The sequence below is a fragment of the Prionailurus viverrinus genome, chromosome X, assembly GCF_022837055.1.
Source record: "Prionailurus viverrinus isolate Anna chromosome X, UM_Priviv_1.0, whole genome shotgun sequence".
Lineage (NCBI taxonomy): Eukaryota > Metazoa > Chordata > Mammalia > Carnivora > Felidae > Prionailurus > Prionailurus viverrinus.
The window spans coordinates 8,820,944-8,847,186 of record NC_062579.1 but is presented as its reverse complement, the minus strand read 5'-3'; the positions used below and the strand labels follow the sequence as shown (position 1 = coordinate 8,847,186).

General features: G+C 43.7%; 2 protein-coding genes across 7 annotated transcripts in view; one reads left to right on the top strand and one right to left on the bottom strand.

Annotated features, from left to right (window-relative positions):
• ACE2 (angiotensin converting enzyme 2) overlaps positions 1–19,595 on the top strand; it is a 40,020-nt gene extending 20,425 nt beyond the window's left edge. For all 3 annotated transcript variants that reach the window (XM_047844850.1, XM_047844848.1, XM_047844849.1), the window contains exons 10-19: positions 2,453–2,679; positions 5,020–5,164; positions 7,292–7,390; positions 8,094–8,216; positions 8,610–8,782; positions 10,237–10,295; positions 14,209–14,309; positions 15,538–15,654; positions 17,450–17,644; positions 19,389–19,595. In XM_047844850.1, coding sequence (XP_047700806.1) covers positions 2,453–2,679; positions 5,020–5,164; positions 7,292–7,390; positions 8,094–8,216; positions 8,610–8,782; positions 10,237–10,295; positions 14,209–14,309; positions 15,538–15,654; positions 17,450–17,644; positions 19,389–19,497 — 1,348 coding nt within the window. In that variant the 3' untranslated portion in view covers positions 19,498–19,595. The remainder of the gene's footprint in view (positions 1–2,452; positions 2,680–5,019; positions 5,165–7,291; positions 7,391–8,093; positions 8,217–8,609; positions 8,783–10,236; positions 10,296–14,208; positions 14,310–15,537; positions 15,655–17,449; positions 17,645–19,388) is intronic.
• A 2,911-nt stretch (positions 19,596–22,506) lies between these two features.
• The window catches only part of BMX (BMX non-receptor tyrosine kinase), a 54,834-nt gene continuing 51,097 nt past the window's right edge, over positions 22,507–26,243 (bottom strand). For all 4 annotated transcript variants that reach the window (XR_007149017.1, XM_047844454.1, XM_047844453.1 and 1 more), the window contains one exon: positions 22,507–22,961. Coding sequence is in view for 3 of the 4 variants with exons in the window: in XM_047844454.1 (XP_047700410.1) it covers positions 22,887–22,961 (75 nt within the window). In the remaining variant the exon portion in view is untranslated. The remainder of the gene's footprint in view (positions 22,962–26,243) is intronic.

The following is a 26,243-nucleotide window of genomic DNA, read 5'->3' as shown; positions in this document are numbered from 1 at the left end:
ACATCTGGACTTTTCCAAGGAAAAGGGGATTGTTAGCAGGCCCTAACTTGAGCTTTAGACAGTTTGCCTCACTTGAAATAATATGCACCCGTTAGAGTTGCATGGTCGTGAGTATGGTGGTGTCCCCGTTAGAAAGATTCGGTGCCAAGATTTACGGAAGATGGACGTGTGAATCAGGCATTATTCCTCCCCTCCACGTTTCCCTCTTGTGAGTGAGACAGGACAGATGAATCAATACGCCGGGATAAAAGAGAGAAAGTGGTATGTGTTATAGGAGAACCGCAGAGAACACTCTCTGGGGAATTGGATGAGCACTGACCACACCTGGAATGTGTGGTAGGCTCAGACAGGGCTTGGGGGCTGGGGGAACATGTGGATTAGGTTTGAAGATGAGAAGGCTTTGGACAGACAGAGCTGGGAGGACACTGGGCTGGGAGAAAAGCAGCATCAAAATGTAGAGACGCAGGGCCTGCCACTGTGTACTGGAGGCAGCAAGTTAGGCTAGAGTGAAGAAGGCCATGTGAAGAAAGCTCTGGGTGATGTGGCAGAATGTGCCATTGGAGCACGGGCACTCGAATCCGAGCTGTGTCACTTAGTGACGAGGCGGCCTTGGGCAAGGCATTCAACCTTCTTGGGTTTCAGTCTCCTTATCTATAAAGTGGAATGGTAACGCCCAGTAGCAGGTTGGCGAGTGTCTTAGGCTGGGTTCCCCAGCTTGAGATGAAGGTTCTTGTCCGGGGGCTTCACCAAAGGACAGCCATGAGGCAAAGGGGAGTGAGGGAAGCAGGGGGGAGGGGGAAAGAGTTAAGTAAGGATGTGGTCTCTGCTGGACACTTGGCCTCAGCCTGATCCCACGGGGCTCTCCGCACCCTGATTTGTACCACGGTTGGTCACTCGTTGAGAAAAGAGGACTGGCCTTTTGTACCCCCACATTAGTCAGTCACTGGCTGAGGACTCCGGAGCGTGGGAAGACCTCGTCTCCTGGCTGAGGCACCTCTCGTTCAGCCAAAGGCAGCGCAGGAGGAAGCAGCTGCTGGCTTTTCACAGATATGACTCAGGCAAAACGGGAGATGGGTGGGTCTGCCTGGTTGAGCTGGTCCGGGAGGCCCCAGCAGCATCCCCCAGACTCAGGTTTGGCAAGGCTTTTCCATAAAGGGTCACACGGTAAATAGTGTAGGCTCTGCAGGTCTCTGTTGCGACTACTTGGTTCTGCCCTTGTGGCATCAAAGCAGCCACAGATAACACATAAACAAATGGCAGTGGCTGTGTTCCAGTAAAGCCTTATTTATCAAACTGGTTTACTGACTCCAGGACTAGAGTGAGGCTTAAAAATGCCCGAGTATATGCGCGTTTCCCAGCACACGCTCTTAGGTACTGAAGACGTTAGTATATAGCAGCTATTCTCACCGTTGTTTCACAAGAGAATAGAGGAAAAACCGGGTTAGAAAAGCAGGTCACAGTGGGCTGTATTAAGGAGTTTGGGTTTATTCTTGACCAGTGGGGGGGACTTAAAGGGTATTTATCAGGAGGCTGACATGGTCAGAGTGGTAAGAAAATTAATTTGGGAACCTACGGAAGCATGCCCCCCTGCATCCCCCGAATGAGACTGCTCTTGCCGAGTTGGGCAGGACCACTACCTAATTGCCAGATGCAGTCCTGATTTCACTGGGCCGCTGCAGCCATAGGCAATGTCTACAGGTTGTGTTTGAAATGCTGTTCTACATTGGCTTCTGCACTGTCATCCGGAAGGGGACTCCCCGCTCTGTCTTCTCTGAATCAGCTTCCTCTCTCTGCTCTGTACGCACAGGGACCTCCTAGGGCTTGGTTTTTGGCCCTCTTTCCTTGCCGTTCTATACCTGCTTCATGGGCCATTCCATTATGCCCTGTCTTATGTGCTAATAACTCCCAGTTATCAGTTTCCAGCCCCTTCTCCTACTCTTTCTCTATCTTGGCTCTACCAAACTGCTTGCGGTGCCCTGAATGCTACGCTCTTTTCTCAAGGCTTTCTCACTGAGCACTTCCAGGAGTATCAACCTCTTGTCCCTCCCTGCCGTTTGTCTACCTGGCAAACTTCTGCATGTTAATCAAGGTCCAGGTTGCTCACTGCATCCTCAGTTATGACCTTCTTGGTGCTTCTAAGAGACCATGCCTGCATTCACTTATTGCTATGCCCAAGGCTATGCCTTGCTTAGAGTATTTGCCTGAGAGTTTTTGTACCAGAGGTCTCCGCTTATCTTTCTATTAGTCTGTGAGCAACAGGATTCAGGCCTTCTCATGACTTTATATTAAACACCTTGTTCAGTTTCTAGGACACCAGAGGTAGGTCCTCAAGACTCATTGGTGAACAAACCTTGGAAGGATGAACCATGCTACCCAAATCCTCTACTGCTCTACTGTGCTGATTAAATTAAATTAATTGAGATTCATTTTAATCTTGCCCATTTTTGTGCAGGATCAAGATGTGCACAAAGGTGACGATGGATGACTTCCTGACAGCCCATCACGAGATGGGACACATCCAGTATGACATGGCATATGCCGTGCAACCCTTCCTGCTAAGAAATGGAGCTAATGAGGGGTTCCATGAAGCTGTCGGGGAGATCATGTCACTTTCTGCGGCTACACCCAACCATCTGAAAACCATTGGTCTTCTGTCACCTGGTTTTTCTGAAGACAGAGGTATGGACAGTCTTTTCATGGCTTGTTTCGGGGATTCCTTTGTCTGATGTAGGCAAAGGTATTTATTATCGTATGTGACATATATTTAGTTTTTGCCACATGAAGTATATGACATATATGGGTAACTGGGAATTGCTACTGGTAAAAACATTTTTTAAAGTGTATGTCACAATAAGCCAACTTGTGGTTTTAGATCTTTGAGAATGGCATAAGGTAGGTAACTGAATAAATGGTCTTGGGACTCTGAGAAGCATCTAACAGGGGGAGAAAAGATGCTAAAACAGGCCCACAGAACTGAAATGGCTTAGCCAAGGTCACACAACTTATTAGTGTCAGAGTTCTGACTAGATCCCTCTGCTTCTAGGTAAATACTCAAAATGTGAGAGCTGGAACATTCTGAAAACCATTTTGCAGAGGCAGCAAACTGAAGACAAGAGAGGGAAAGTAACTAGCCCAAGGTCAAAAAGCAATATAGCAGAACCAGAACCAGAGCCCTAATCTAAAGCTTTTCCCATAATACTCTACAAAACAGAGTGTGACCTGAAATTTGAGAGCGCTTAGAGAACAGGTGGTGGCATATCGAGATTGGGGGGACTGAAAAGTTTTGTTTCTCTAGCTGAGCATGAATCTGTCCCTGTAACATCCTCTCAGATCCATGCTATCCTTTGACATCTTTGCCCAAGGCAGCCTGTTTCTCTATGGATGGGTGGGACTTGATGGCACATGACGAATGTTCGTGAGATCCAGATTCTCCAGTAAAGATGCCAGGGCTTTCGATCCTTCCTCATAAAAGGAGGATACTTAGAGCCAAATACATTCTCTTCTGTAGATTTCTCTGCCCTCATGTTAGCTATTTGGTTCACAACATCAGCTCCACTGGCTGGAACGTTTGGTCAATGAGGTCAAGGTCCTGGGCTCCATCCTTGTGGGGGCAATTCTCTGTGCCTTGGTTTCTGGCTCCAGACTTTGGTGATCTCATGAGGGCTTGGGCGGTCAGTGTAAAGCCATCATCGTGTCTGAAAAAATTACTGTAAGCCCGACCCAGTGGGTAATAGACAAGTAGCAGCATCCTCCCATGAGGGGAGGAAGTTCACGGCAACCACACCTGTTGCCTAATTTTAAAATAGAATTAGTAAGTCAATTAACAGACAATTATTTGTTTTTATCATTTTTAAAATATTCTCTGACAGCAGGCGAAGACGACTGAATCACTAAGATTTGTACTAGATAGTTAAGCCACTGGCTTGAAAAACTCTTCCTTCCTTTGGCTCTGCCCCTGATCTGTGAATGATGTTAAATAAATTCCTTCATTACTTTTCTCCCTCCATCCTTCCCTTTTTCTCACCTCCTTTCTTCTTCCAAAAATATTTACTGAGTATACCATGTACAAGGCATTTTTCTCAACACTAGAGATACAGTGGTGTGCCAAGTAGATACTATCCCCCTGCTTGCATTTCACTGAGCTTCATTTGTACACTAGGGACGAGCTCTACTGCTTTTTTTTATATCACTGAATAAAGGATAAATGAGATCACATAATTTGTTAAAGCATTTTGAACTGAGGTAAAGAAGATGTCAGTGCATTTAATGTGTACTGTACTTCTGATTATCAAGTGGATAGTTTCTTCTAGGGAGGTTCTTTTTTGTTTGCTTTTTTCTCCCCTGGTTTATTGGCTTTTGGCCACATCTGTTTAATATTTGTTTATTTAACAAAGACTCAGAGAGGGTATCATGTAGGAGACATTAGGCTAGGGATACAGTCTTGAATGAGACATTAACAGTCACTGCCTTCATGGAGCTTAGATGACAGTAGATGAAATAGCCCTACTTAGCTCTGATAAGAGGTATTTAAGGAAGGCAATTGACACTAATGAAAAAATGAGGATTACAGGTTGCTTGCGGATTCTTCTTACCTGTTCTGTCCAAGTCTTCACCCTCTTCCAAGTCCCTTAGCTGAGAAAATGAATGTAGGGGCCCCTGGGTGGCTCAGTCAGTTAAGCGTCTGACTTTGGCTCAGGTCACGATCTCACAGTTTATGGGTTTGAGCCTTGTATTGGGCTCTGTGCTGACAGCTCAGAGCCTACAGCCTGCTTCGGATTCTGTGTCTCCCTCTCTCTCTCTGCCTCTCCCCCACTTGCACTCTCTCTCTCTCTCTGTCAAAACTAAACATTAAAAAAAGAAAGTGAATATATACATATTATCATGTCCACTGTCAATATTTCTCACATCATCCTTACTGTAAGTATATCTTGAGGAATAATATCTTGAGACTGGGAAATTAACACAAAACACCACTGTCATCCTCATGTTAATATTTATCCTTTTCCATTTTACTTTCAGAAACAGAAATAAACTTCCTACTCAAACAAGCACTTACAATTGTTGGAACGCTACCATTTACTTATATGTTAGAAAAGTGGAGGTGGATGGTCTTTAAGGGTGAAATTCCCAAGGAGCAGTGGATGCAAAAGTGGTGGGAGATGAAGTAAGTCAATGAATATGGAATCCTAAGATGGTTTCTCATGAGTTTGCCACTTATCTAAAAGCATTTGACTGGTCTGTATACACACACACACACACACACACACACACACACACACATACTGCCTCCTTTTTATTTTTTATTTTTAAATGTTTATTATTTTTGAGAGAGAGAGTGCAAGTGAGTGGGGAGGGGCAGAGAGAGGGGCAGGGGGACAGAGGATCCGAAGTGGGCTCTGCACTGACAGCAGCCAGCCCGAGGAGGGGCTCAAACTCACAAAATGTGAGATTAATACCTGAGCCAAAATTGGACATTCAACCAACTGAGCCACCCAGGAGCCCCTCCTTTTTATTTTTTAAGTCCCCATTTGGGTGCTTTCTCCTCAGATAACATTTCCTTGGCTCTGCCCTCCCCCAAGCAGGATCAGGTGACACAACTTCTCATGCTGTATCTTCTTAAGTGCTGGGTCACCCATTAAATTGTGCTATTTTAGGCAAAGCACTGGAGATCCAATGCTGATCATTTCACATGTTCTCCTTGACTTCAAAGAACTTTTTTTTACTCTATAGAGGGATGTGGAAAATGAAACCATGGCAACATGGGTGTAGGGGGATCCATGAGCATCCAAGGCAAGATCCAGAGGCCAATCTGGTGGGTCAGATGGGGAGAGGCATCCAAGTTGAACTTTGAAAAGGAGGCGAGAGTTAACCAGGTGTATGTGGAAGGAACAGAGAGAATTCCAGGGCAGCAAGAGCCTGGCACTTTTGGGCAACAGATAGTGGTCCCTTTTCAATAGTTTTAGCACTACATTCTTCATCACTGTAGCCCAAGTCCCTTGCACAGTGCCTGGGACACACAGGTATGAGCTAATGGGTTTGGGATGAAAGAATTACAAAAGAGGACAGATGTCAAGGAAGGAAGGAAGGAAGGAAGCAAGCAAGGAAGAAGGAAGGAAGGGAAAGAGTCTTCTCCCCAGTCTCTATTAGTCAGACTCCTGTCCATTATTTTGCTTTGTTTTATTTGTCTTTAAAACAATATTTTAAAGCAATCTCTACTCCCAATGTGGGGCTCAAACTCATGACTCCAAGATCAAGAGTCAGATGCTCTACCAACTGAGCCATCCAGATGCCCCCTTATTTTTCCTTCTTGTGGTGAAGATCTACCTATATAACACTCAGTCCCATACCCGTAAGCTTCAGTCAGTGGCACTCTTCTGCCAAGATTCTCTGTGAACATAAATCCTACTTGGGAGGAAAGGAGGCAGCAGTGATAATAACTGTTTCTAGCATTTGGGTGTTACCGAAATTGTGTCTGTAATCATCCTACAATCAGAAAGGACAAATGTATTAAGATTAAATAATGCCAAACACATGGTTTCCCTACCTTTTTCCTGATTGAATTGCTTTTGATCCCTCTTAAAGGTTTATTTTGAAAGATAAATGGAACCAGAACCTTAAACTCCTTCATTATGCACTAATTACTCCACTAATTCAACAAATATACACGCACTTTTTCCTTAGCATTAGGCACCGTGTTTGACACTGGAGCCAGAATAGATAACTGAGACAGCCCCGCACTCTAGGAGCTCAAGTCTCTAGGGCAAGAAGGAGCTGTATGTGAATAATGATAAAACAGAGAGCAAAATGTCGAAGGAGCACAGCTAGAGAAGGCTAAGGGAGCTGGAGGGGGTTCACTGTGCTGGCAGGTGGGTGCGATCAGGAGCAGGCGTTCGAGCTAGAAGAAGAGGGGGCGTTCGAGCTAGCCTTGAAGAATAACTAAGATGTCAATTTTACAAAATTCTGTTTCCCAAGGACACATAAAATGTGGTGCCAAAGAGGGATTATTAAGATTTTCGCTGTACATTTTCGGCCATGCAATGCACTTTACTAAATTGGTGTTTTGAAGATGCAGATCTTTTCCAGTGGTATACCCTGGATGGATGGATTTAAAAAAAGGAAGAAATAACCACATAAGGGCTTTATTCTGTAATTTTTTAGACTGTTTCCGTTTCACCCGGCAACCAATTCCAGTATAAATACTACTGGCTGCTGAAATCACACTGACTGCATCCAACTGTACCTTCTCGTGATGAGTGACCCACGGCTAATCTATCTGTTTTTTACCCCAAAGGCGAGAGATAGTCGGGGTGGTGGAGCCTGTGCCTCATGATGAAACATACTGTGACCCTGCATCTCTGTTCCATGTTGCTAATGATTACTCATTCATCAGGTAAATGACAGTTTTCTTCTGACTGTTTAACTTCCAGGGTTTGTGGACAGCTGTGCTAATGGCAAAGAAACAGGGACCTCTGAAGTATGACTCTTTCTACCTACCTTCCCCCTAGAACCTCAAAACAGATCATCAATTTCAATTCAATTTAATGCAATATGATTTATTGGGTCCAATAAAACTTGTGTGAGATCTTTTCTCCACCATGAAGGAATTTATAGTATCCTTGGGGGAAATAAAATTATCTTTGTTTGTCTTCTTGTTGCTGGCAGTGTTCAGGGTGATTGCAATAGAGTATTTTTAATGTGAAGTCTAAAAACCTATGTTCTTCACCTATAAGCCCCAGATCTTGAATTTGCTGAACGTCAGTTTCTTCATTTGGAAGGTGAAATAATATTATTGACTTGCCATAAGGATTGCTTGGCATTATTTATATGAAAGGGCCATCAATATGTAAAACATGATACAAATGTGAGCTGACATTTAACAAAATAATACTGCCTTTTAAATCAGCTGATACCTAAATACAGGTAGGTTATGATGAGTCTGTAGGGTTCATATTTGAGTCTTTCTGGAGAAAGAGGTTGGACCAGTATCTCTTTGGTTAATAGAGCCTCAGAATTTCAATATATGCCCTGATCTATGAATCTAGCGAAGGGACTAAACACAGGACTGCTCTCTTGTGTCTTTGTCTACTTTACAGATACTACACAAGGACCATTTATCAATTCCAGTTTCAAGAAGCCCTTTGTCGAATAGCTAAACATGAAGGTCCCCTGCACAAATGTGATATCTCAAATTCCAGTGAAGCCGGGAAGAAGCTGCTGTAAGAAATACTGCAAAATGCTCCCCAATATTACTCACTTTCATGCCTATGTTTGAATTTGATTTCCTTGTTCTAAAAAGAAAATGTTTGGCCTCAAAATGTCCTCATCCACAAATTAAATGTTTCTTTTATGGTCACACAGGAACCTAGGCCTTGTGATGGTTGGACAGTCTACCTCCTCTCTCCACATCATACCTCCAGAGCCCCCTTTGTATTAATTGGAAGGAAAGACATCGAAGGATGAATACATCCGTTAACCCACCTTATTTTCTTACCAGCCAGGAGCAAACTTGGCCAAGCCAAAGAGGAGAAATGATAGATCATAGTGTAAATATGTGTACATCTGAAATCTCTCTAAAATCCCTGAGCCCACCCTCTTCTTTTTTTATGTAGCCAAATGCTGACCCTTGGAAAATCAAAGCCCTGGACCTTAGCATTGGAACATGTTGTAGGAGAAAAGAATATGAATGTAACACCACTGCTCAAGTACTTTGAGCCCTTGTTTACCTGGCTGAAAGAGCAGAACAGGAATTCTTTTGTGGGATGGAACACTGACTGGCGTCCATGTGAGTACACCGAGTTGACGCATTGCAAATGACTCCCTTTCTGCTTCCCCTAGTCTCCTGTGGCCCATCTCATGGGGCTACAACACAGCTCAGTATGTCTTCCCTGTGTGTAGACCCTGCTTCTGACCGTGCTGTGGTGGCAGCTGCCATTTTATTGGGGAGGAAACACATTTGTTGAGTACTTACTATGTATGTGGCATGATGAAAACTACACACACACACACACACACACACACACACACACATTTTCTCTCTTTGTCTTTTTTTATACTATTCTTCCTTTCTGATCTTATATTCTAATAAATTTTGCCTCCTGCTCATTTTGTGTCCACTGTTCATTCTTCGAAGCGGCGAGACAATGATCCTGGGTATTGTAAAAAATCCTGCAGCAGCAAGATGGGCTAGGTCTTGGGAATAGTTTTTCCACTGGAAAGTTACTTCTCTCTCTTTCTCTTTCAAGTCTGCTTCATTAGCCCCATATTTAAAATAAAAGAGTATGACTGTCCCCAACCCACTGCAGTTGAATCCTGCTCTTAAAAGGCAAATATTTTTTAAATCAATTTTAATGTTATTATCTCTTCTTTCTGGCAGTTACTTTCATATTTCTGAACCTTTTGTTTATATTATTTCTTCACTGGTCAGTTTTAGATGTGCCCTTCTGCCTGCTCTTCACCCCCCTTCCTCATTTTCCCAGTAAAAGTTTTAATAATGGTTTTACAAGAAACTCTCAGTATTTGTATCATAATGCCCGAAGAACCAAGTAATACTCTATTTTAAATCCTGTCTTAGGTGACTTTTTGTTTGTCCTGGAGGTTCTACCGCCTTATTTGCTTCATGTCTAATTTGCTATCAACGTTGCATTTCTCTTTTCCAGGGAGTCCAACATGCCTGTTCTGTTCAGTCCCATTGGTTCCCTCAAGACTCTCCTCTCAGAGTCCTACGTTCTTCTCTCTCAGTCGGGACCACGGTTTCACCCCAAGTCATCCGTCTTTTCGCTGCTTTCGTGGGTTGAATCCACTGCTTCCTGGATTCCATGTCTTCTTTCTTGGATCTCCTCTTGTTGGGCTGCAGCAAGAGCTTCCAAGTGACTTTCTAAGCAAGAGCACATGGGATGGGACGATCTGCTGTGCCCCAACGTGGCTTTAACCGTGCCTCCGCTTCCATTACCCTTGTTTTCAGTCTGATCTCTTGTTCCCACCCCTGAGCCTCTCCGGGATTCTCTGGGACTTTGTGGCTCTGTACTGCCTCTGCGTACACATTAGGCCCTGGCTTCCTGACCCTTGAGAAAGCACGTAACACTCCTCCATGACTTCTCATTTTCCAAAAGTGTATTTACACCTGTTAAAAAAATTCCCTTACTGTCACTTTAGTGGAATCTTGGGAGGGGAAGGAAATAAATGCACGTGGTCAGTCTGTCATCTGTAACCAACTGTCTATGATTTCGCTTTAATCAGATGCTGACCAAAGCATTAAAGTGAGGATAAGCCTAAAATCAGCTCTTGGAGACGAAGCAGTGAGTATTCTGGACAGTGTGTCCATTACTTCTTAACGCACTCCTTTAAATGGGGCCAATAAGCCCCTTCCCTGTGGTCTAAAAGAAGACAGGCCACATGTTTCTCTTAAAAACTATAAGCTCCAGTTTCTGGATTTCGGCTCTCGGTGTTGTTTTTTGTTTTTGTTGTTGTTTTAGTAACACAGTCCTTATTGGATTGATCATGTCTACTTTTTCCTGGTTATTTTCAAGGTGTTATGAAGATCAATGAGAAAACATCCAATCTTAAATATCAAATGTCCACCCTCTTAATTCACTCTTATCACCATTACTTGTATTTGAGGAAGAGGACAAGGTTATATTTTAAGAGATTGTTTTTAGAAGTAGTGTACATAGTTTTGCTTTGTTCTGTTTTAGTTAATCATCCATATTCTGGAAGCTTGTTAATAATGCAGAATCTGGGGGCACCTGGGTGGCTCAGTTGGTTAAGCGTCCGACTCTTGATTTCAGTTCAGGTCATGATCTCACAGGTCAGGCCCTGTGCTGACAGTGTGGAGACTCCTTGGGGTTCTCTCTCTCTGCCCCTCCCTGCTCCCGCACTCTGTCTCTGTCTCCCTCTCCCTCTCCCTCTGCCACTCCCCTGCTCATGCGTGCACTCTCTTTCTCTCTCAAAATAAGTAAATAAACATTTTTTTAAAATGCAGAATCTTAGGCTCAAACCTTGGACCTTCTTAATCCAAATCTGCATTTTCACAAGCCCCCACATGGTTTGTATACATAAGACTGGGACGCTCTGATTTATAACACAGTTTCTCAAACCCGGCTGCACACTGGAGTCATACAGGATATTCAAAAAATATTAAAGCTCGAGTCCCACTCCCAGAGACTCTGACTTAATGGTTCTGGGGCGTAGCATCAAGGGGTGGACATCAAGCATCTTAAAAGCCCCCAACGTGATTCTAATTACAGCCAAAGTTGAGAACAAGTGATGTAGAGCTGCATTTGGGGACAAGCGAGATGTTTGACGGAAAGCCAAATTACTTATGCCTGCACGCAAATTCCTTTCAGCGGCTCTTGGTCGGCTGAGCACCTGTCTCAGAGCCAGTCTGAGGAAGCGGTGGCTTTGACTGGGAAAAAGGAGAGGAGAGGGTAGTCCCAGGCGGATGGGGAGCACAGGAGGCCGTGCAGGATGAGGGGATGGCCGGGGACTGCTGGATGGAGCAGTCCAGGGCGCTGTAGAAAACTGTGACTTGCATTGGACATATCTCATAGAGATTGCATTTCTACCCCCCTTACTTTGCCTGACAAATTAAATACTGCGCAAGGCTCCCCGGTAGTTGCAGGGTAATTTTCATGGATAAATAAGACATCTAAATACAAATAACACAGGAGTAAAAAATCAATCTTTAAGAAAGAATCAAAATAGAGGTGCACCACTTCCCAAACTTTAAATGTTCAAATTCCTATTCCTTAGCCATTGTTGACTATCAATGGGATTATTTCTCTGTCATCTTTTTAGTAGCTCTTCCTTGGCCTAATACATTTTAATTACTTATCTTTTTAATATGTTTGGTTTTTTAAAAAAATTTTTGAGAGAAAGAGGGTGTAATTGAGCAAGGGGCAGGGGGGGCAGAGGGAGAGAAGTGGGGCTCACCCGAAGCAGGGCTCCAGCTCACCCAAAGTGGGGCTCGAGCTCACAAACCACAAGATCATGACCTAAGCCGAAGTCAGATGCTTAACCGACTGAGCCACCCAGGTGCCCTAATAACTTGAAAGGATCCAGGAAATCAGGATCCTTTTCAGTTACCGTATCTTCTTGGCGTTTGTCCCCATGTTCTCTTTCCATGCAGTGAGGGATTGGTAAATGGTCTTCAGAGGGGTTGATGGTGTGACGTTGTGAGGCCGGTTCACTGAGAACCAGGCTGCTTTGATGAACCCAGCCCCACACTTGAGCACACCTGCATATCAGAGCCGGAATATCAGCCCAGTTCAAGTGGTTGCAAGGACAAGTCCAACTGGATCCTTGGCATTGAGAACTCAGCCTTTGATTTTTTTTTTAATATGGCAATAGTAACCAGAATATTAATTATTCTGTACCGCTATAATAATGTTGATAACATCATCATTACTTTCTTTTAATGGCTATTTATGTTTGCGGGAGAGACACACACAGTGAGAGCAGGGGAGGAGCAGAGAGAGAGGGAGACACACAATCTGAGGCAGGCTCCAGGCCCTGAGCCGTCAGCACAGAGCCTGATGCGGGGCTCGAACTCACAGACCGTGAGATCATGACCTGAGCTGAAGTCGGATGCTCAACCGACCGAGCCACCCAGGCGCCCCACATTATCATTACTATTAAAGCAGCTTTTCTACCTGAGTGGTATGAAGCTGAAGTTAATGTAACAGTTCTTTTGTGAAAGTTGTCATTGTTTTTTTCTAAAAGGGAAGGAAAAGAGGCAAAATTTGTGCCATTCATTGATCTCTACTGCCAGCTACTGGAGGAAAGAGTGAATGCTTTTTTTTTTTTTTTTTTCTTTTTCTCAGCAAATTTTCGCGGGCTATGTAAATACACCAGCTCTTTGTTTGGCAGTGAAAAACAAGAACAAATTACCTTGTGTGCAAGAGTAATTTTTTTCCTTTAAATTTCAAGTTTCTTTTTCTTTTATACTTGTGCATATCCGAGAACTTACTATAAAAATAGTAAAAGCTCTGCATATTTTTCGGCAATATGTGGGCATTTTTTCTTTTTCCTTTTTTAAAGTGTTTATTTATTTATTTTGAGAGAGGGAGGGAGGAAGAGAGAGAGAGAGAGAGAGAGAGAGAGAGAGAGAGAGAATCCCAAGCAGACTCCATGCTTCACAGAGCCCAACACAGGGTTTGATCCCACGAACCCTGGGATCATGACCTGAGCCAAAATCAAGATTTGGACGCTTAACCGACTGAGCCACCCAGGTGCCCAATATTTTTTCTCTTTTAAATTTATTTTTTTATTTCTTTAAAAAAACTTAAAAAAATTTTTTTAAGTTTATTTAGAGAGAGCACGAGGAGGGGAGGGGCAGAGAGAGAGGGAGGGAGAGAGAATCCCAAGCGGGCTCGGCAGCTGTTAGCGTAGAGCACGGGTTGGGGCTGGACCCACGAACCACGCGATCATGACCTGAGCTGAAGTTAAGAGTCAGACGCTTAACCGACTGTGTCATCCAGGCGCCCCAAATTTATTTTTTATTTCAGGTATAATTAACATACAGTGTTATATTAGTTTCAGGTGTACAATACATGGATATTTATCAAAGCCCACAACTCTCATGACTCCCATCTATAAACCTGCCCTCAGGATGTTTATTTCAGCTTCTATCAAACTGAAGTAAAAGGATCCATGAACGTAGTCCTTGAAGCACGCAGGCACCAGACCAGCAACATTAGCAGAACCTGGGAGCTTGTTAGAGATGCAAATTCGTGGGTCTCCTCCCGGACTTTCTGAAGTAGAAACCCAGAGGGCAGGGCCCACTATTCGGTGGTTTAAGTAGTTTTTAGTGGTTTCACAAGCCTTCCAGGTGGTGCCGGTGCACACACAAGTTCGAGGTCACTGGCTTAATGAATAGTAAGATTCTCTGGAGTGGTAGAAAATTTAAAAATAATGCTTTTGGGGGTGCCTGGGTGGCTTAGTCGGTTAAGCGTCCGACTTGGCTCGGTTCATGATCTCGCGGTTCGTGAGTTTGAGCCCCGCATCGGGCTCTGTGCTGACAGCTCAGAGCCTGGATGGAGCCTGCTTTGGATTCTGTGTCTCCCTCTCTCTCTTCTCCTCCCCCACTCACGTTCTGTCTCTCAAAAATAAATAAACATTAAAAAAAATCTTAAAAATAATGCTTCTGGAATGTCAAGTTTTGAATGTATCCTATGATCCCTACTGAGCAGTGTTTTTCTTTTGAATTTGCAGTATGAATGGAATGACAATGAAATGTACTTGTTCCGGTCATCTGTTGCATACGCCATGAGAGAATATTTTTCCAAAGTCAAAAACCAGACGATTCCTTTTGTGTGAGTTGATTTGCTGTGCTCTCAAGTTACTCTAGTACTTGTCTTTCTCTTGGGTCTGAGATGATATTATGCTTAAACCTTCATTCAAGTAAAATTAATAACTAACAACTTTGCAACTTCTCCGATGTCCTGGAATTTGGGCCACTCTATTCAGGGATGATTGTGACTTACTTGACTTATAGATCGCAAGTGCACTGTTCTCTTTCCTCCTCCCCTCCCTTGCTCTCTCCACCTTTCCTTTCCCTTTCCGTTCACCAAACGGTCCCTCCACCCTCAGCACTGAAAGAAAGGTGGACATGTCTACTTTCATTGAATTTGGATTCTAACGCTTATGTTTTCTGTGTGTGTTAAACAATCAGCAAAACATGTAGGTGAAATATAGCACACTTAGTGACAAGCTCCAGGGAGAAAACTACAACACACCAGGGGCTAGGGAGTGCTGGTGTGTGTGTGTCTAGAGTTCAGCTTTGCCTGCAATGGTCAGAAAAGGACTCGTTAGTATTTGAGCGAACACCTACGGCAAAGAGAGCACCTGCGATGCAGACAATGGTGAAAATAGCGGGTGGAAAGATTCTGAGGAACGAATATCCTCGTCTGTTGAAGGAATAGCAAGGAGGCCAGTGGTGCTGGGGCAGTGAGCTAATAGAAGACCAGTCGAAGGCGTGGCCAGGGCAGGAGCGGGCACAGGGAAAGGGAGAAGAAAGTTAGTGTGGGCCTCATAGGCCATTCCAAGGACTTTGGCTTTTTTCTGAGTGAGAAGGGCTCAGAGCCACAAGATCTGCCTTAGGCTTTGCCGGGATCACCGTGGCAGCCGGTTGGGGGGGGGGGGGCACAGTCTTGTCACGCTGTACTATAAAGCCCAGTCGTTCCCCCCAGCGGTTCGTGTAGTGGGAGAGGTTTTGCTGCGTGGAGCAGGCCAGAGGACACGGACGCACCGCCTCCGTTCACGGTGCTGAGCCATCGCTGTTCACCACGGTGTCTATCACAGGCCCAGGTTGCCCGTCCGTCCGGACTGGCTCACCTGCCGCTTTTCAGCTTGAACGTTTTCTATCATTGAAAGAAAATTCAGCTCAGGGACAGTGTCAGAATAGTGCCTAGACTGTGTCGTCACAACTTATGTCATGGAGTTCATGTGCTTTGGGCAGTGTTCACCGGCAGGAGAAGCCCCCATTGTCTGTATTGTGTCCTCTGGACCACAAGGGAAGATGTTTCTTTTGTTTCTCCGCAGGGAGGATAACGTGTGGGTGAGCAATTTGAAACCAAGGATCTCCTTCAACTTCTTTGTCACTGCATCGAAAAATGTGTCTGACGTCATTCCTAGAAGTGAAGTCGAAGAGGCCATCAGGTGACTTTACTTGCTGACAAACTACCTGAGGGCGAGGGGCTAACAAGTGTGAGCACAACAATAGCGAGTGGGTTAGTGTGCTCTTACTGTGTGCCAGGCGCTGCTCTGACTCATGTCGAGCTTCAAATCTTGGGGGTTAATTCCAGAAGGATCACACAGCTAGGGACTTCTCTTGATGGGGGCCCTTCAGCAGCATTTGCGTGTAACTAGTTTATTTGGGAGGTGACCTCCAGAAGCTCTGAGAAAGAAGTGTGCACAGGTGACAGAGCATGGAAGGAAAAGAATAAATGACATGTTATTGAGCAAGTGGCCACTGTGGGCAGCTCGAGCTCCATTCTGCCGGGGAGTTCTGGGAGACCGAGCAGAGTGTACACCTGAATCGTCCCCCCCGGCGCTGGGGTATTTATTTACCACCTTCCCCCGGTCATTGGTTGAGAGAACTGCTTACAGGTGACATGACTCCCCAGCATTTCTGGCCTGCGGGCTGGGCAGCACATTGTGGCCTGAGAATGCTCTCGGGCAAAGGCTGCAGGTAATGGCTGAAGAAAGTCCGGCCTGCATGCATGGAACATGGTGAAGTGCAGAAGGGACACGAACACATATTGCCATCACTTGCTATAGGGACTTGGATGAAGGAATCATTTAAGTAGGCCGAGTCTGAAAGAAGGTAGGCAAGAATAAGATTCCTTAGGCATCGGTTAGCCTCCACACTAGGAGATGGACTTGCTATGGGCGCTGAGCGTCTAGAAGGAACGATATGCCCCATGTGCCTCATCTGTGTCACTAAAAAAAAGGCTAAGGTACCTACTTCTGTGGGGGAGCTCGCTAGGTGGCCCCCTTGAGCTGCTGCTCATCTTTGGAAGCAACTCCAAGACCTGCTGGGCAGAGTGTGCCTGGAAAATCTGGCCTAGCTGGGGTGTACGGCCCAACCACACCCAGAGACTTCACGGCCTGCCTCTGAATGACTTGTTTCTGTCTTGGGGAAAAGTGCCAGCTGAGGTCATCCTGAGAGCCCAGCCTTCCTTGTGAGCTGTAGGGGAGCTCAAATTTCCTATTTCCAGAATGACTTGAGACACTTTCAGGCTGAGGTTGCCTGGGGTTACATGGCTCATTCTGCTTTGACCGCTCTCCCTCTCACCTCCTGACCTGCACTGCACCCAAGGGTAGGAGGACGGGCTGCCAGACACTTTGGTTTTCAATCCAGAATATTCTCAAGTTCACTAGTTTTGGTTTTTAAAATAATTCTTCATCCTTTTTTGCTCTATAAAACTTAGCCATATCCCATCCCAGTGCTGGAGAAATTGGCGAAGGCCCCTTTCCTGTGTTCCTCCCCTGCCTCCAAAGGTCAACACCTTTAATTTGGAAAACACAACAGTCGAGACTTGGGTATAGGACCCGACTGATTTGTAGAAGAGATGCGCCCAATTGTCCTTTTCCATTATTTGATATAAAGTCGTCGTAGACATATTCTGACAGAAGGGAAATTCTCGCCAAATATGCTGACTTTGCTTTTACAACACAGCAGTCACAAATCAACAAATGCCAGCCAGTTGCACGTTTCCACACTCACAACCCAAGGAAGCTGTTGCCAGACCTAATCTAGGCTGCAAGATAGGAAAGGTGCATGATTGTCAGATCTCTTATCTGTCGTTGGAGCCGGTTATCTGCTTTGATTTCATCACTCTTCTAGGTGTACATTCTTAGGGTAAGCCTATCAAATCCTTTCAGGAAAAATGATATAAGAAGTAAACAATTACAATTTTGTTTTGCCTAAGTGTTTTGCTTTTGGGAATAGGATGTCCCGGAGCCGTATCAATGATGCTTTCCGCCTGGATGACAACAGCCTGGAGTTTCTGGGTATTCAGCCAACTCTGTCACCCCCTTACCAGCCACCTGTCACCATATGGCTGATTGTTTTTGGGGTCGTGATGGGTGTGGTAGTGGTTGGTATTGTCCTGCTCATCGTCTCCGGGATCAGAAATCGAAGGAAGTAAGTGACCTTTCCCAGACTTACCTATCTTAAAACAGAAAGGTTTAGGGAAAACTAATGGGAAAATGTGCAGTAAGTGGTAGGTTGTACAAGCCAATTGCTTATTTGGACCATTTTGTGCCTAAATATTCTGATGCATCCCCTAGAAATTTACCAGATTTCATCACCACTTGGCCTTCCTAGCAAGCACCGACACGCAGGTGATGTTCAGCCTGGGGTTTCCTAGCATGGCCTGGTAAACTCCATCCTGGTCACAGCCTCGTCTCCTTACTGACAAGAGGCCCTGCAGACCCAGCGGGGCTGGGCAGGCTCAGGGAATTATTCTCTCTCATAGTCTTCCTTGGTCTAGAAGTGACCTCAGAGACTGACTCAGTGATGGTTTCAATGGTGAAATCATTCAAGAATGAGCTGTGAGATGTGCTTCAAACTCCCACCCTTTAATCCCTTAGTCCATGGGCCATGCACCTTCTAATTTGTTCCTGAGTTGAAGATCCAAGTTCATTGAGGATTCAAACTGTTCAAGACCCAATTTATAGTCTTGTTCTGCCACTAGATGTTTTTTTTTTCTGATGTTGAGAAATCACTTCCGTTGGGCTTATGTAATTAAGGTTAATAATACTTTATAGTACCTAACAAAACTCTGTGCACACTTCAGGCTGCTGACACATGCTCATGACGGAATTTTTACATGCATTGGTCTGTTTTGCTCAATTCTTCTCTGTAGAGAATTTAGTTCCCTAAAATAGCTTCAGTTAAAAAAAATTAAGCATCAAATAGAATAACATTCATATGGTTAGATTTTAAAAATACGGAAGGATACACAGAATCTCCCTGTCACCTTTTGCCTTCAAGTTCCCTTCCCAAAGCCAACGACAATTATCGGTTTCTAGGAGACCTGCTGTGGGAAGAATCTGCATTTTTAGTAAGACCTCCCCCCAGGTGATTTGTATGCACGTTATGGTTTGAGAAGCATTCTTTGCATGTGAGATGCTATTCCAAAGTTAATTCATTAAATCAATTATTTGGGGACCCTCCTTCATGCCATGTGCTGTGTTACTAGAAGGTATCCTGAAAAATAAGACTGGTTACCCTGCTCAGTACTCTTCATGCATTAATATTCTCAGCAAATGTAGGACGTAAATATGTAATTATCTAATTATCTTCATATACATATCAAACTGGGATTCAGAGAGACCAGGTAGTTCAAATCTACACGGTTAGTCAGTAACACATTAGGATATACACCCAGTTTCCAAAGCTGTTTGTTGGGCCACAGAGCTGCCCTCCGATTTGGAAGTTGATAATTTAGTAGGGAAGCCATTTAAAATGGGGCAATTGGCTAAACAACCACTTTGTACAAATAATAATAATGGTTTCTATTTGTTGAGGACTGTATGCCTGGTACTGTGGGCGCTGTGCTAGCCCTACTTTGTTGACTTTGCCTGCTTGCCATCATTTTCTAAGTAGGCAAACTGAGATACGGAGGCTCATTCTCTGTGACTCCAGAGCACGAACCCTCAGCGGTCTCCCACACTCTGCCAGCCATCATGCCAACCGATCGTGGGGCAAAGGGAATGAATCTAATGCTCTCTAGGTGTTCACAGCCCGTCAGGAGGGGACTGATTCACCAACGAGCCATTCGATGTTGAAGTGTCAAAGATGCCTGGGCGCAGTGGGGTCCAAGGGAGGCGGTGTCATTCCAACATCACTATACTAAGGTGACTGACTACACTTTATTTAACAGGAACAATCAAGCAAGAAGTGAAGAAAATCCTTACTCCTCCGTGGACTTGAGTAAAGGAGAAAATAATCCAGGATTCCAACATGCTGATGATGTTCAGACTTCATTTTAGGAAAATCTATTTCCTCTTGAGGTGATTTCATTGTATGTAAATGTTGATTTTACGGCACTGACAATATGAGATTATAAAGATGTCATTAAATATCAAAACCATGGCTCTGTTCAGGAAAGGTTGTCCCAAGGAGACAGGCCTGAAGAGAGGGCATCTTCACTTGCTTTCAGTATTTATTTCTGCCTCAGGATTTGACTTCTGTTTATATTTGAGAGTAATAGAAAAAAGGGGTCTTTGGCCTCGGTGGCTGTTTGGGGGTAATGGATGTGGGAATGTCTGTTGCACGGCTGGAATTTCTGCACGGGAGGCTGTACGGGGGGGAGCAAGTGTTGGGGCCTTGTATGGAATCTGGATGGATCGCTTTTCAGGACAGTGTCCGAGAACTGGCGGAGCAGCAGGGATCCAGAACGGCACACACTGCTCACTTTATTTCAAGTATAAAGGCTGACACGCTCTTTTCACGTTAACTTAATCTAAGTACTGTAGTGATTTGCCCACAGTGATGATTGGACTGGACCACGTGTTCTTCGGGTTGCCATGTCTAAAGAAGAGAAGAATCCGGCTGTTTACACATGTTGCCTTCTCACTTCCAAGAGGCTTGCTCATCTCCCTGACAACAGAAAACTAGCCCCAGGGGCCTCCAGGAGCCCCCCCCCCCCCCCCCCCCCCAGAGCACACCTGATAGAAACTCACTTCTGTCATTCCCTGTGGAGTGACTAGACATCTCAGGTGAATGTCACCCTCTGAAGTAGGTACCCAACGTCTTCAATCTTACATTCACCCAGTGTCTGAGTGGTACTAAGCACAAAGCAGACAATCAATAAATACTAGATCCACACTCCTGTAGTCTGACGTGTCCATATGTGCTGGGGCTTCTGTGGATTTAGTCTGCTTTTCATTTCCATGGACAAAGTTGCTGTCTGACTCCCTGGGAAGCCTTGACCTCTCAAATGTCTTGGAATGTGTCCCAGTTTCTTAAATTGCTTTATTGTACAAACCAGCTATCAGATCTGTCTAGAAAGAGGCGTGTTAAGATGGTTTATACCATCAGGTTAGGAACCAAGCCTACCACTCCTTTTCTTTATCTCAGAGCCCAGCCCCATTCTGAGCACACCATTCTCTACATACCTGAAGACTGATTCAAAAGAGATTAAAATATCCAAACTCTACCCATCACCTCACTGCCTGTGGTGGCTGGCATAATGTTAGAGTAACTTTTTATTTAACAAATTCTATGGAGATAACGGTTAGGGTGGGTCAGTGAGCCAAGTCAAGGGGGGATGACCTTCTCTTCACTTCCAAGAGCATGTAGGCAGTCCCCTGGTTTAAAACACCAACAGTAAATGCTAGCTATCACCACTAAACACGGTTAAATAGCATTTTCAAGATGATGTATGTTTTCTGGGGTATGAGTATTCTTCCTCTACTTGGCCCCTTCTAGCATCACTGGGGTTATTTTCTTATAAACCTCTACTGATATCTCCATATCTTGCTTCCCTTGGTTTTTGGAGCCAGGCTTCTGAGCAAGGCTTTGGCTCTTTTCATGGTAGATGATTCTGTATTGTTTGAATTTTTGCAATAAGCATATATTACTTTTGTTATAAAAAGAATTGTTTTTAAAAACCTAAACACATAAACATAAGGAAAAGAAAGGAAAACAGCCTTCAAGAGGGCCCGTTGAGGAACATGGATGCTGTTACTTGTTCCTTCTTTTCCCTTGAGCAGGAAAGAATCTGTCACTCGGTACCTGCTAAAGAAATGTTCGCTGAATGTATAAATGCCCTAGTGGTTATTTTTAAAGTTCCATCTCATTATAAATTGAGATTTGTGCACCTCTGTGAAATAATAGAAAGCGGCTATCAAAAGTCGATTCTTCTGAAAATACAGGAAGCAGTATTTACATGCAAAGAGACAACCAAGAGGGATCATTGGAAGGAGCTGGGAGGTGATGGAGTCAGTGGGATGAGAAAGAATATGAGTGTCTCTTAAGGGAGATGGTTAATCTACATCTGGAGAATAGTAGCAGGGTTTAATTAGGATGTCTTTTCATCGTAATTGTGCCTCCACATAACCTTCCTTGACGTTACAGAAAAGACAGTGACATAGTTCAAGAGAGATGAAAACCTATGGGTTCAGCAGGAAGCCTTGAAGGAGGGGAGTCCCAGGAATAGTTTTATTTATTTATCTGTTTATTTATTTTGAGAGACAGAGAGAGAGCAAGTGGGAGAGGGGGCAGAGAAAGAGGTAGACAGAATCCCAAGCAGGCTCCATGCTGTCAGTGAAGAGCCCGATGCAGGGCTTGAACTCACGAACCATGAGATCATGACCTGAGCTGAAATCAAGAGTCGGACGCTTAACTGAGCCAACCAGGTGCCCCCCCCTTCCCCCCATCCAGAATAGTTTTAAAGCAGAAGTACCTTTTGGCAATTGCCATGAGAAACTGAAATAGTGTTTCTGTTCCTTTGTGTCAAGATAGGAGACTGAAATAGACATTTCAGTTACCAAACTAGCCAGAAGCCCCAGAGCCCCAAATCCAAGGATTTAAAATTATTAGAAGGCAACATTTACTTCTAGAAATAAGACCATGGTTACAGGGAATCAAAATCGATAAGGATTAAGGTTAAGGAAAAAGGCATCATATTTACCTTAGCACCTTTTAAAATTTGCTCTTCGTGGAAATGCATTTAATGTATTCTTGAATATATTATTTTAGTTTTATATTTGCATGGCATATATACATGACACAAGGAATCAGTGATCTAATCTGGAAATCAGAGGAGGGTTGGGTCACTTGGGTTGAATTATGGACCACCTAATGATGCCCCACTGCACAGGAATGTCCGCAAGGTTGTTAACAATACAAATTCTTAGGCTGCCCTCAGAGTTGCTCTACCAGAATCCCTGCGGTAGTTCCTAAGGAATCTGTGTTTTAATAAACTGTTCATTTGATTCTCAGACATGCTAAAGTTTGACAGCATTGAAACATGAAGGCAAATGTCCACATTTTGGTACTCATTAGTAACATTTAATTATGACAGTGACAATATAAGGAAAAGAACAAATATCCAACAAAGAATTTGTCAATTCTGTTCCATCTTTACACATGGTCCGCACTGTCTATATCACGATCAGAAAATGTGCTTCGGCTATAGTCTGGGAAGTGTAATATTAAGATCAGCATACACAAAATTACTAATTTGACCTAAATTTCAAGGAAATCTTTTGGTTTTTTTTACCTTGTTCATTTCTACATAATATAACAAACAGCATGCAGAAGACTATTAAGAAGAACTAAATTACATTGTCTGTGCCTTGCTACTTTCCTTAAAAAGAATGAAGATGTTGGCCAGCGTTTACATTCATTCTCATGAGATCTCCCAATTTCTTCTTCAAGGCTTGTCTTTTTCCCGCAGTGGTTCAATGGAAGATAGGAGTTGCTGAAATGTGGGGCGCTTTTCTGGAAGCTAAATAAAAGAAAACCCCAATGGCTTAGTTTATAAAAGTTATGATTAAAAATAAAATGTATAAGGGGTGCCTAAGTGGCTCAGTCAGTTAAGTGTCCGACTCTTGATATCAGCTCAGGTCATGATCTCACAGTTTGTGAGATCGAGCCCGGCATTGGCCCTGCACGGACAGCATGGGGTCTGCTGGGGATTCTGTCTCTCTGTCTCTCTCAAAATAAGTAAATAAACATTAATACATATAAGATATGAATATCTCAGTCCTAAAGCTAGTGACTTTTTTAAGTGTTTATTTTATTATTTTTGAGAGAGAGAAAGAGACAGAACGTGAGCGGGGGAGGGGCAGAGAGTGAGAGGGAGACACAGAATCTGAAACAGGCTCCAGACTGTGCTGACAGCTCAGAGCCCGATGCGGGGCTCCAACTCACAAATGTGAGATCATGACCTGAACCGAAGTCAGACACTTAATCGACTAAGCCACCCAGGCACCCTGTAAAGCTAGTGACTTTTTAATTGTGGAAACGCTATGGACATTTCTCCTAAAGACAAAATAACTAAAGCCCTAAGAATTGAAAAAGAAACAGTAAAAATATCTTCATTTGCATAAGATACAATTGTATGCCTGGAAAAGCCAAGAGAATCAATCATCGAACCAACTCAAATGAAAGGAATTCAGGAGAGCAGTATGTAAAATTAGCGTACAAAATCAATCGCCTTCATGTACAAAGACAGGAACCAGTCAGAAGACACAACGGAAGAAACACTCCACTTATAACAGCAACAACACCAAAATAAAATACAGACAAAAATGTACCCCCCCAAATGAGGAAAACTTTAAACACTGCTGAAAAACACAAATGTAGACCTGAACACATAGAAAAATGTTGCTTGCTCTTGAAGAGGACAAATCAGTATCACGGAGATGTCAAATTTCCCTAGTTAAAAATATAAACTGAATACCATCTCCTCCAAAATATGAACAAGCGTGTTTCAAGCTGGACAAATTCATTCTCTAGTTCATAGAGTTTCAAAGTGTGGAAAAAGAACACCTGAAACTAATGTAGCTAGTGTGCGGTAGCTAGACTGGAATTAAAGTTAAAAAAATTAAAAAATTAAACGAAATTTAAAAGCTATGGAAAAATAGCTAGGAAAGGTATTTAAAAAGATCAGCAACGACAGCGTGCTAGCCTACCTAGAAGTAAAACGTATTATAAAGTCTCTATAATTAAAACAATGCGGTGGTAGCACATGAATAGAGACCGGAGAACAGAAGAGAAAGTCCCCAAATAACCCCAAATACATACAGAGATTTCCTATGTTAGGGGATATTTGGACACGATTAGATGGTCTTATCCCTGGGATGACATGGTCCTGTAATAAATGGTGTGCAGCAAGCAGGTGGTCATTTTGAAAACAAGATCTTTGGAGCCATACTTTATACCATACACCGTAACAGACACCAACTAGATCAGGGATCCAAATGTAAAAAAATGAAACCACAAAATACTAGAGGAAAATCTGAGTGAATGCCATTATGACCAGGGTGTGGAGAAACCTATGTAACTTTAACTCAGTTTCCAGAAGCAAGAAAAGCAAATACTGACACAATTAACTGTGTTTAAAGAAAAAAAAGTTTGCATGACAAAACCACCATAAATTAAATCAAAAGGTAAGTGACAGAGTGGGAGAAAACATTTACAACTATCACAGATGAAGTACTCATCTCTTTCATTTATAAAGGGGTCTTTAAAATCAAGATGAGGGGCGCCTGGGTGGCTCAGTCGGTTGAGCGTCCGACTTCAGCTCAGGTCATGATCTCGCGGTCCGTGAGTTCGAGCCCCGCGTCGGGCTCCGTGCTGACAGCTCAGAGCCTGGAGCCTGCTTCGGATTCTGTGTCTCCCTCTCTCTCTGACCCTCCCCCATTCATGCTCTGTCTCTCTCTGTCTCAAAAATAAACATTAAAAATAATTAAAAATAAATAAATAAATAAATAAAATCAAGATGAGGGAAACTAAAAGCTTAACAGAACAAAGGGAAAAGATAGGACATAATTCTCAGAAAGATATACCAATGCCCTTAAAAATGTACCTCCCTTGTAATGAAAGATGTAAATCTATAAGCTGCACTAAATGCCATTTCTCCTCTATCAGATTGGCAGATCCAGAATGGTCTGTGTTGGTGAGATGGTGGGGAAATAGACACATGGATAGAGGGGTAACACCTGCGGAGGGAATTTGCTCCTTTGTTTGTAAGAAAGAAAGGGAAACACACACACACACACACACACACACACACACGTACATGCTCATTTTTGTGCAAAGAAATATGGAGAAGATAAATTGGAATCTAATGAAAATTGTGAACCTTCTTCTAAAAATTGTGAAATAAAGCATATAAAAAGTTGGGGACCAAAATGCACAAAGCGGTCACCATATGTAGAACATTCAACTGGAAAGTGGGTGCAAACCCCTCTCCACGGACTCCGCCACAATTTATACTTTCACGGACCAACTGGGAGAAGAAGGCATTTCGGTCCTTCTCAGGGCTTCCTGTCCATCCGATGGTGTGGCCAATTCCCAGGAGCTAGAGTGGGAAGGGCCAGACAGGTTCGGGGCTTCAATTCAAAAACCCCATCTGCTAACTCTATTCTGACCCCACCTGATCCTCTCGTGCTGCCCGAGGCTCTCAACACCAAAAACACCACCTTGGGGCTGAGGGGGTGGGAAAGCTTCATCCCAAGTGCCATAGGGTGGAAAATCAGGAAGCGCCCACATCCCAGGAGAGAATGTTAGGCTAAATGAGAAAATATTAGTACGTGATACTGACAGCAACTCTTCCCATGTGGGACTCTAGGCTCCAACACAAGAAATGAAGAAATCTGTGCAATTTATTCCTAGCACCAAGTATAGTGCTTGGTGCACAGGGGTTCTGTGAATACACAACAGAACAGACACTGTTCTAAGGACTTCACAATATTAACTCGTTCAATCCACACAATAATCCTAGGAGTGAAGTGCTATTTTATAGTGAAGCACAGAGATGGTAGGAGGCTTATACAAGGTCACACAGCTATTCAACCAGACATTCCGACTCCAGAGTCCACATGCTTGACCATGACACCAATCTGCCTTTTACCAGTGAACAGATGAATAAATGAATGGATGAATACACGAATGCAGCATTTGCTCCCTCTGCCAATAGGCAGTTCCAGATAATGGCTACAAGCTATTTTTAGATTACCATTCTTAGAAGTCCCCTATTATTATGCACTCTCAAAAGTCTTCA